The 12,022-nt window shown below is 41.7% G+C and overlaps 1 protein-coding gene across 2 annotated transcripts in view; it reads right to left on the reverse strand.

The window, feature by feature from the left end:
• znf516 (zinc finger protein 516) overlaps window positions 1–12,022 on the reverse strand; it is a 152,189-nt gene that overhangs the window by 57,825 nt on the left and 82,342 nt on the right. For both annotated transcript variants that reach the window (XM_060823113.1, XM_060823115.1), the window contains one exon: window positions 9,783–11,842. In XM_060823113.1, the coding sequence (XP_060679096.1) occupies window positions 9,783–11,721 (1,939 nt within the window). In that variant the 5' untranslated portion in view covers window positions 11,722–11,842. The remainder of the gene's footprint in view (window positions 1–9,782; window positions 11,843–12,022) is intronic.

Here is a 12,022-nt window from a genome sequence, read left to right on the forward strand (position 1 = left end):
CATTTGTCTGGTTTAAACTCCATCTGCCATTTCTCTGTCCAAGTCTCCAGTTTAGCTATGTTGAGAGTGTGCTACTGGAAAAGCACAGCAGGTCAGGCAGCATCTGAGGAGCAGGAAAATTGACGTTTCAGGCCAGAGCCCTTCATCAACTCTGATCTCTGGCATCTGCAGACCTCATTGTCTCCTCCAACCTATCTATGTTATGCTGTATCCTCTAGCAATCTTGTTTACTGTCTGCAGCTCCCCCAATCTTTGTGTCATCTGCAAATGTACACATTAGGCCATCTACATCCTCCACCAAATCATTCATATATCTTGCAAACAACAGGGTTCTCAGAAAAGAGAAAATGCTGGAAAATCTCAGCAAGTCCGGCAGCATTTGTAAGGAGAGAAAAGAGCTGACGTTTCGAGTCTAACTGACCCTTTGTCAAAACTGGTTTCAGATTCTAGCATCCACTGTGATTTGCTTTTAACAGGGTTCCCAGCACTGATACCTGTGGAACACCACTAGTCACAGATCTCCAGTCAGAAAAACATCCTTTCACTGCTCTTCTCTGTCTTCTATGACTAGGCCAGTTCTGTATTCATCTGAGCAGTTCACCTTGGATCCTACATGACATCACCTTTTGTATCAAGCAGGTATGAGAGACCTTGTCAAAGGCCATTCGAAAGTCCATATTGACACCTGCACTCATCAATCATCTTTATCATTTCCTGAAAAAAATTCAATCAAATTTGAGAGGCACTACCTTCCCCACACATAGCCAAAACCCCTATCCCTAAGACGTCCATGCTTTTCCAAATTTGAGTAAATATATCTGTAAGAATATTCTCCAATAATTTCCCTACCACTGACATAAGACTCACCAGCCTGTAATTTCCCAGATTATCCCTGATGCCCTTCTTAAACAAACAAACAGCATTAGCTGTTCTCTCATCTCTTGGGACCTCTCCTGTGACTAAAAAGGATACAAAGATTTTGTACAAGGCCCCAGCTATTTCCTCACCTGCCTCCCTCTGAATTCTGGGATAGATCCCATTAGGCCCTGGGGACTTAATTTTTTTTTAAAAAAAACCCACCACCTCCTGACATGCCCACAAAATATCAGCATACCCCTTTCAAGACTCACCATCCACCACATTCTTTTCCTTTGTGAGTACTGATGCAAAGTATTCACTTACTTCCTCTGGCTCCATGCATAAATTCCTTCCCTTGACCTTATGTGGATTTACCCTTTTCCCAACCACACTCTTGCTCCTTACATATGTATAAAAAGCCTGAGGATTTTCCTTAATCCTGTTTGTCAAAGACTTTTCATTTCAAGACTAGACGCACTAGAGAAGGTGCAAAATTATTTTTTAGTTTGAAACTTGAACTGCAAGGTAATACCTAAAACTAGTTAGACCACACATGGAATACTGTGAACATTGTTCTTCCCCTTATCTAACAAATGATACACTGGAACTGGAGGTAGTCCAGAAAAGGTTTTTAAGTTGATCTTTGGTATGGAGGGATTTTCTTACGAGAAGTTGAGGAGCTCGGGTTTGTACTCACTGGAGCTTTGAAGAATGAGAGGTAACCTTATTGAAACATGTATGATTCATACATACGTACAAGGGTGCTTGACAGGGTCAGTGCACAGAAACTATTTTCTCCTCTGGTGGAGTCGAGGATTAGAGACTGCACTTCAAAGTAAGGGGTCACCCAGTTAGGACAGAGATTAAGTGCAATTTATTCTCTAGACAATTGTGAATTTGTGGAAATTCTTACATTGATAAGTTGGGTCGTTAAATATTTTCAAGGCTGTGATAGGCAGATTTTTACTTCGTAAAGGGAATCAAAGGTTGTGGGAAAAAGGCAGGAAAGTGGAGTCGAACATCAGCAAATTAGCAACCAACTCACAGAATGACAGGACAGATTTGATAGGCTTTCTGCACCAACATCTTACAGTCTTATCTATCAGAAATATGTCAACAGACTGGGGCACTTTTTGCTTTCATAGTTGGAGATGGAATATCTCAACAGGTGAGATCAGAATGAATATATGACAGCCACCAATAAAATAGGGAAGAACCACTTCACTGACAGAGTGGTTAAAATTTGGAATGTGCTACCGCAGGGAGTGATTGAGGTGAACAGTATTGATATATGCAAGAGGAAGTTTGATAAACTCAAGAGGGAGAAAGGTATAGATGGGGTTAGACACAGAGAGAGATGGGAAGAGCCCACGTGGAAAACAAAATTGACACAACCAGCTGAGAAATGGTCTGCTGTAAACAGTCTGTAGTATTTCAGAATTAAAAGAAATGCAAACGGATGACTTTGCAGCCGATGTTTATAAAACGAGGAGGAAAGAGAAATCTAACCAAATGGTGCACATAGAAAGAAAGTCAGAAATGGAAACAGCAGACCAGGAAAGGCGACCACTGTCAATGGCTCACCACGAATGTACCACAAACATGAAAGCAGAGCAGTGCAGTGGGAAATAGAGCTGAAAATGTGTTGCTGGTAAAGTGCAGCAGGTCAGGCAGCATCCAAAGAGCAGGAGAATCGACGTTTCGGGCATGAGCCCTTCTTCAGGAAATAGAGTCAACTTCTATCAAAATTAAACTGCTTTTGAATAAAACTGGGAATTTATACACCAGGATTGTCCCAATGTTTTTCATGGAGAGTGTCGGATTGTATTTCAAATGATCTCTTACTTGGATGGCCATGTAAGGCATTTTCATAAAAGTAAGACTTGGTTTGGCAAGAATTTTAGTAAATTAATAATGGTCAAAACTGGCCTTTGAAAAGTTCTGAGCTGTCAAGCTGACTAATAAATCTTTTTTTTGCCTTTTGGTTGAGAACAGAAGAGATACAAGGAGACAGACTATGTCCCAAATCCTCATCACCTGAAGAGGATATGGGAATAGGATTTAATTAACATTGATCTTGGTTCGCTGCTGGTGGTGCACACTCTGAGTTAGCTTCCATGGACTTCAATTGGGAGTGAGGTCCAGAAGCAGGTTGCTTGTCATAGAGCTGAAAATGTGTTGCTGGAAAAGCGCAGCAGGTCAGGCAGCATCCAAGGAACAGGAGATTCGACGTTTCGGGCATAAGCCCTTCATCAGGAATGAAGTCATAGAGTCATAGAGACGTACAGCACGGAAACTGACTCTTCAGTTCAACTCATCCATGCTGACCAAATATCTCAACCAAATCTAGTCCCACCTGTCAGCACCCAGCCCTATCCCTCCAAACCCTTCCTTCTCATATACCCATCCAGATGCCTTTTAAATGTTGCAATTGTATCAGTCTCCACCACTTCCTCTGACCAGCTCATTCCATACACATACCACCCTCTGCATGAAAAGGTTGCCCCTTAGGTCTCTTTTAGATCTTTCCCTCTCACACTAAACCTATGCCCTCGAATTCTGGACTCCCCCACAACAGGGAAAAGACTATGTCTATTTATCCTATCTATGCCCCTCATGATTTTATAAACCTCTATAAGGTCACCCCTCGCCTCCAACGCTCCAGGGAAAACAGCCCCAGCCTATTCAGCCTCTTCCCATAGCTCAAATCCTCCAACCCTGGCAACATCCTTGCAAATCTTCTCTGAACCCTTTCAAGTTTCACAACAGCCTTCCAATAGGAAGGAGACCAGAATTGCACACAATATTCCAACAGCGGCCCTAACCAATGTCCTGTACAGTCGCAACATGACCTCCTAACTCCTGTACTCAATACTCTGATCAATAAAGGAAAGCATACCAAATGCCTTCTTCACTATCCTATCTAACTGCGACTCTACTTTCAAGGAACTATTAACCTACACTCCAAGGTCTCTTTGTACAGCAACGCTCTGAAGGACCTTACCATTTAATGGATAAGTCCTGCTAAGATTTGCTTTTCCAAAATGAAGCATCTCACATTTATCTAAATTAAACTCCATCTCCACTCCTCAGCCCATTGGCCCATCTGATCAAGGTCCCGTTGTAATCTGAGGTAACCTTCTTCGCTGTCCATCACACCTCCAACTTTGGTGTCATCTGCAAACTTACTAACTAAGCCGTTTATCCTCGCATTCAAGTAATTTATATAAATTATGCAAAGTAGTGGACCCAGCCCTGATCCTTGTGGCACTCCACTGGTCACAGGCCTCCAGTCTGAAAAACAACCCTCCGCCACTACGCTCTGTCTTCTACCTTTGAGCCAGTTCTATATCCAAATGGCTAGTTCTCTCTGTATTCTATAAGATCTAACCTTACTAACCAGACTCCCATGGGGAATCTTGTCAAATGCCTTACTGAAGTCTATAAAGATCACATCTACCTCTCTGCCCTCATCAATCCTCTTTGTTACTTATTCAAAAACTCATGATTTCCCATGCACAAAGCCATGTTAACTATCCCTAATCAGTCCTTGCCTTTCCAAACACATGTACATCTTTCCCTCAGGTTTCCCTCAAACAATTTGCCCACCACTGATGTCAAGCTTGCCAGTCTATAGTTCTCTGGCTTGTCCTTACCATCTTTCTTAAATAGTGGCACCACATTAGCCAACCTCCAGTCTTCTGGTATCTCACCTGTGACTATCAATGATACAAATATCTCAGCAAGCGGTCCAGCAATCACTTCCCTAACTTCCCACAGAGTTCTAGGGTACACCTGATCAGGTCCTGGGGATTTATCCACCTTTATGCATTTCAAGACATCCAGCACTTTCTCTTCTGTAATATGAACATTTTTCAAGAAGTCACCATCTATTTTCCTACAGTCTATATCTTCCACACCTTTTTCCACAGTAAATACTGATGCAAAATACTCATTTAGTATCTCCCCCATTTCCAGTGGCTCCACACAAAGGCCACCTTGCTAATCTTTTAAAGGGCTCTATTCTCTCCCTAGTTACCCTTTTGTCCTTAATGTATTTGTAGAAACCCTTTGGATTCTCCTTAGCTCTATTTACCCAAACTATCTCATGTTCCCTTTTTGCCTTCTGGATTTCCCTCTTAAGCGTACTCCTACTGCCTTTATACCCTTCTCAGGATTCACTCAAGCTCTCCTGTCTATAGCTGACAAATGCTTCCTTCTTTTTCTTAACCAACCCCTCAATTTCTCTGATCATCCAGCATTTCCTACAGCTACCAGCCTTTCTTTTCACCCTAACAGGAATATACTGTCTCTGAATTCTGGTTATCTCCTTGCTAAAAGCTTCCCATTATCCAGCCATCCCATGTCTGCCTCCAATCAACTTTTGCAAGTTCTTGCCTAACACCATCAACTTCCTCCAACTTCAACTTTTAGATCCGATCTATCCTTTTCTTTCACTATTTTAAAACTATTAGAATTATGGTTGTTGGCCCAAAGTGCTCCCCCAGTGACACCTCAGTCACCTGCCCTGCCTTATTTCCCAAGAATAGGTCACGTTTTGCACCTTCTATAGTAGGTACATCCACATACTGAATCAGAAAATTTTCTTGTACACTTAACAAATTCCTCTCCATTTAAACCCTTAACACTATGGCAGTCTATGTTTGGAAAGTTAAAATCTCCTACCATAACCACCCTATTATTCTTAGAGAAAATTGAGATCTCCTTACAAATTTGTTTCTCAATTTCCCACTGACTATTAGTGGGTCTATAATACAATCCCAATAAGGTGATTATCTCTTTCTTCTTCTGGATATTCTTTCTCTCCAAGTCCGATGAATAGGTTTTTGGGGAGAGAGCAGATGTAGGTGCCTACACACACACATACATACATACACATACACACACCCTGGCCCCAGCGGGCACAATCTCAGAGTGGAGGTTCACCTATTTAAGACAGCAATACAATCATAGGATCACTACAGTGTGGAGGCAGGCCATTCAGCCCATTCGATGCACACTGACCCTCTGAAGAGCATCCTATCCAAACCCATCTCCTACCCTACATTTCCCATGACGAATTCATCCACCCTGCACCTCCCTCAACACTATGGGGCAATTTCCCATGTCCAATCCACTCAATCTGCACACCTTTGGTCAGCAGAAAGAAATCCAGGCAGACATGGGGAGATAGTGCAAACTCCACACAGACAGTTGCCCGAGGGTGGAATCAAACCCGGGTCCCTGGCGTTGTGAAGCAACAGTGCTGACTACTGAGCCATGGTGCCGCCCCAAGATGAGGAGGAATTTCTTCTCCTACAGAGTGGTGAATCTGTGGAATTATTTATCAAAGAGGGTTGATAAGCTTTTCAAGGCTAAGATACAAAGAGTTCTCATCATTAAGATAATTAAGAGTTATGAGGATAAAGCAGAAGAGTGGAATTGAGGATTATCAGATCAGCCATGATCTCACTGAACGACCGCATGGGTTGAATGGTCTACTTTTGCTTCTATGCCTAAAGGTCTTAAGGTGCAATCACTTTGGGAAATGTGGCAGCCAATCACACACAACAGATTGCTGTTTGTGGGAGCTTGCTGTGTGCTTATTGGCTGTCACTGTCCCGTATTACATCAGAGAACAAACTGCAAAAATACTTCATTGGTGGTAAGACACATTAGGATATGGAAGGAACTATTCAAATGCAAATTCTTTCTTTAATCTACAGTACTGTTTGGCAATATCTTTCCCCCAATTGTCAACTTGTTCACTCTTCATCTAAAATCAGCTCAATTCCAATTACTGTAGCAGAAACTTCCCTTTTAAGAATTCAAAGAGTTTTATAAATTCAGCAAGAATGGATTCATGTCAAAGCTTTATTAATACATCTTATTAGGCTGATATTGAGATTTAGAAATGAGATTAGTACAGTGCTAATAGTCGCACTACCATTATATACACTAGTAGGGTGGGGATGGAGAACTGACTGATACATTACACTGCATTTAATTCCTTGGCCCTCATCAGAACTGAAAATGCACTTCAGCAATATTACAGTATCTGAATTTGACGGAAGTAATGATTTATGAAAAAATCAGAGTTAAATTTAAATGTTTGATTGCGCTGCTGAAAAAAGCATAGACTAAACCCCAGAAGTTAATAACAGCAAATGATAACTGACAGATGTGTTACAAGCAGCTAGATTTTAACATTTGCTTTTGTAACTCAGCTTGTTAATGACACATCAGCGCCTGTAACCTTTGTGAATATATTTATTGACAAAGTGCAGTGCACTTACTTTTCATGTACCTTCATGTTGCAAACTGTCATCATGTTTTATGTCACAATGAAGAAGATTAGAAAGGAAATGCAATAATATGTTCTAAATGATGCCCAACTTGTCACAATCACTACTGCACTGTGCCATGCTGCTTCTCTAAATTGTTCTGGACATGAATCAGTTTGATAAATGAAGGGTTTTGATAGAATAAATAAGGAGAAACTGTTACCACTGGCAGGAGAATCGGTAACTGGTGAACACAAATTAAAGATGATTGCCAGAAGAACCAGGGGGAAGATTGGGTGATTTATTTTTTGGCACATTATGAATTTTTGGCTTTAAGATCAATGTGGGAGGAATGTGCTTCAATTCATGGAGCACTGGCAACAGTCCTGGGCAGAAGGGAGCCCAGAATGGGCCAGGCTTCACTTGGACTGTGCTGGGACTAGTGTCCTTGCGACTAATAACTAGGGCTGTAATGAGAACTTTAAACTGATTAGAGGGAAGGACAATTCTGAAGAGGGGATACATACGCTACAAAGCAAACAGGGCCAGAAGCCCTGGGGTCATGTCCCAATGCTCTACAATATGACTGTACACATTGATTAAAATAGTTTTTTATAGCAGCATTGCAAGGCAACCATTTCAATAATGATACCCAGACTGAGACAGGAAGGAACAGCGTGTACAAGCATAAATAAAAAATAGGATGAAAGGGGAAAAATGGCTAAAATGCAAAATTAATAGTTCTTAAATGCACATTGGATTCAGAAGAAAATAAATGTTAATGGCACAAATATAATTTAATATGTGTATAATCTTATGGAGAAATGGATACAAAGTGATCAAAGCTGGAATCTAAATATTCAGGGTGAATCCTTTCAAAAGGACAGGCAGGATGAAAAGGGTGGTGGAGAAGATTTGTCAGCATGAGGTAAAACAGCAAAACTTTTTCTGTAATGCAGACTACTCTGACTCCAAGTAATATTCAGCTCTTCTGTTCCTCCTGCCAAAGTGCATGACCTAAACTTTTAGATGCAACCAATGTGATCAGGTAGGTGTAAAATCCATCTCATTTAGATTAGGTAGATTCGGGTGGATAGGCAACTAATATTGCCCATTCTGATTCCAGCTGCATGCTTGCAGATTGTAATAATGTCATTTCAAGGTACTTATAACCTCAGAGTTCTGGTTACATTCTGGCAAATCATTATCCACCCACTGCAGTGTCTCTATATTGATTTTCACATTACATTGAATACAACTATACTATATTCCAAGCGTTCATCCAAGGTTCTGCACAAGTTTAGCATAACTCCTCTACCTCTCAATTCTATTCTTTTAGAAATAAATCCTAGTGCTTGTTTCTTTTTTCTGATAGTCTTATTAACCCGTTTCACTCCTTTTCATGATTTTGTGAATTTGTACCCCCAATCCCCGTGGGTCTTCAATTCCATTTCAAATCCTCTATTTTCCAAATATCGTGAGATCTTAGATTTTGTTACCAAGGTATAATAATACCTCACACATAGCAAAATTGAAATGAATTTGCCAATTATTATCACATTCTACAGAGTTACTCATGTCCTCCAGAAATTTACTACAGTCCTCCGTAGAATTGTTATCCTCACAAGTTTTGTATTTAGAAATACAAAATTAGAAATTCAGTCATGCATTATTTCATTAGAGTCCTCTGATGCAAGGATGGACCCTATCTTCTCCACCATAATCTGACTTCTTAACCTATATTCTTTGGTCTTCTTTACCCTGACATTTAACAATAAGTTCAGGAGCTCATGAATTTCTCTGTCAGCTAGACTGGGACTGGTCATTCAGCTGCATCTGCCTCTTCTGTCCTCTTCTCTTTCCACTGAAACATAAAGAAACCTTCAGGGCAGATGGTCACAGAAGTACATTTAATGGGTCATCTTAAAAACAAAGCCCACAGAGCTATAGGAAAGAAACTCTAGAACCTAGAGACCTATACAGCTGAGGGCATATGGTTAGAGATAGAAAATCAGGCATGTTCAAGAAGCTAGAATTTGAGGAGTACAGAACTCAGGAGGCTTGGAAGAACACAGCAGGCCAGGCAGCATCAGAGGGTGGAGAAGTCAATGTTTCGGGTTTTAACCCTTTCTCAGGTCTGAAGAAAGATGAATACCCAAAACGTTTACTTCCCCACCTCCCGATGCTGCCTGGCTTGCTGTGTTCTTCCAGCTTCCTGTTTGTCTACTTTGGATTCCAGCATCTGCAATTTTTTTTTGTCTCTAATCAGAGGGTTGTGGAACTGCATGGACTTATGTAGATAGAGCCTGATAAGGCCATGGAAGGATTTGCAAATAAGGATGGAAACTTTAAAGCTTAAGTGTTACTTGATTCTGCATTCACAGGGGCATTTGTTGAACAGGACTGGATGTGAGCTAGAAAATGGACAGCAAGTTTTTGCTGAGCTCAATTACATCCAGGGTGCTGAGTGAGAGGCTAGATAGAAATTAAATGGATTGCAACTGATCAGGTGAGAAGTCCTATCAGAACACCACTTTAACCCAAGCATATTTTCTTCTAATGGTAGATGTATGTACCCTTCCAATAGGATGTGCAAAAACCCAGCAATAAACCACTGGGACTCCGTTGGTAGTTGCTTACCTCTTTCTGATTGTGCCTGTGCATCACTAACTGATTGCATCTCTATACCCTCTTCAGAGCTGTCGACGTCTTCCCCTTCCAGCCCCGGTGCGTCTTCTGGGGCTGATGTCGAGCCCGGAGTACTGGGCCGGCTGGTTGAAGTCGAGTCTGCTTCACTTGTGGAACCAGGCTTTACATCCTGGCCAACCTGTCCACCTTCACATCTGCCCCTGTTCTTTCTATGCACTCTGGAATGCAGCACCACCTGATGATAGGTCCGGAATGCTTTCCCACATTCCAAACACTCTGTACTTTTATTCTGTGAAGATCTCTTCCCATGACGTAATGTGGGTCTGATATCTGCGCCATTGTTGCTTTCCCCAGAGCTGGCTAACTGACTCTCTTTCTCTTGTGTACTATTTGTCCTATTGCGTTTCTTTGGACAGCTACTGTTTTGAGTGTCTTGTTCCCGTTTGCGCTTCTCCGTATCAGTGAAAGTGTATGCTCCCTTTTCTTTATCACACATGATATCTGCCTCTGGAACACCCTTGTCCGACCCAGTGAGTTCTATGACTTTTCCCTTTGTGACCAACTGCCAAGCTTGATAGCTACTCACAGGGTCCAGTTCAGCAATGCCCTTAGCAAACAAGCGACTTGTAAAAGTATCCACTGACACAGATGGTCTCAAGTTCAGAGACCTGAGGAAATTGTCCTTTGTGCAGTTTTTGGTGGTGCCATTCATCACTGCCTCCCTTACAGTCTTTACCCGCTCTTCAGTGCACTCCTCAAATGTTCTAATGTGCAACTTCTCGTGTTCTTTTAAGCTTTCTCTGCTTGGGAACAAGTAACCACATTTCATACAGATTTGATACTGTGAGCATGTAATGCTCATTCTGTGTTCTTGTACCACATCGTTAATGGTGACTAAACCCTCAGAGTCAGCTTTACTGACTTTGTTTTTGTTTCTACTCCTCGTGGCATGCACCTTCATGTGGTTCTTGAGGAACCAACGTTCCTTAAACTTGCGTCCACAGACATGACAACTATATTCAAAGGAGCCATTATGTTTCTTCATGTGGGCCTTTAAAAACCAGGACTGGTTGAAGGTCTGATGGCATGTTTCACACATGAACTCACTGGCTGGCTGTTCGACACTGTCACTCTCACCTTCATTATTTGGCTTCTCCACGGTAATGTGAACTTTTTCTATATGGCTAAGCAATTCGTCGTCTCTTAGCGTGACATACTCACATAGTTTGCATTTGTATGACTTGTGCAGAAGTTGTACATGCTGATCTAATTGGTCCTGCTTCTCAAACCTTCCTTTACAGCATGAACATTGGAATGCGAAGGCACTCTCACTGGCAGTTAGGGGAATTTCCTTCTCTTTCTTAAGCCGCCTTAGAACAATCTTGCCATTCTCTGCCTTTGTTAATCCATTCTGTGCCAGGCTGCGAGATGAGGTGCTCTGTGCAGAGCTGGTGGGAATATTAACACTCTCCAAAGCATTGAACTCATTGGGCTGTTGCTCTCTCAAATTTGTTTTGTTCCCCTCACTCAAGTCTCCGATTTTGTGAGTCCGGATGTGAATTTTAAGATTCCCTTTCTGAGAAGCTCTGTGGTCACAATATGGACACTTGTAAGGCTTTTCACCAGTATGGGTTCGCATGTGAACTGACAGCACACTAAGGAAAGTGAAGCTCTTTTCACAAATGCGGCAAGTAAATTTTTCAGCCTTCTTCTCATCTCCGTCATCTCCATTGCATTGGGCATGATGTAATCCGCTGAAGTTTTCTGCCTCTCTGTCTTCCCGAAGCTCTGTATCTACATTCTCTTTTTGATCCTTCACAACCGGCCTGTTCCTCAAACGCCTGCTTGGGGGCGCCATCATAGCCATTTGGCAAGGTTCTTCCTCCCCTGTTTGTTCCTGCGAACCCATTGATCTTATCAACAACACCATTTAACTCCTTCGAGTCCCATCAATAGAGATGTACTCAGCTGTCAAAGTTGGCCAAAAGGTTCTGTTTCTTCAGCAAGTGGACTCATCAGTTGAATCTATCATTCAAAGGAGGTGTCAAAGCCTAAAATTGAGAAGAACAAAAAAGATTTCAGGCATCATCATTGAACATGGTTTCACAAAATTCTTACCAAAGTTCTGAGCTTATAATACTTGGAGAATATGTAAAATGCAATATGTTAAGAAGAAGAAATATTTAGGAAACAAACAATGAGGAGGAATTTGGGCCAGGTTTCCTGCTGAT

The sequence above is a fragment of the Hemiscyllium ocellatum genome, chromosome 4 (assembly GCF_020745735.1).
Source record: "Hemiscyllium ocellatum isolate sHemOce1 chromosome 4, sHemOce1.pat.X.cur, whole genome shotgun sequence".
NCBI lineage: Eukaryota > Metazoa > Chordata > Chondrichthyes > Orectolobiformes > Hemiscylliidae > Hemiscyllium > Hemiscyllium ocellatum.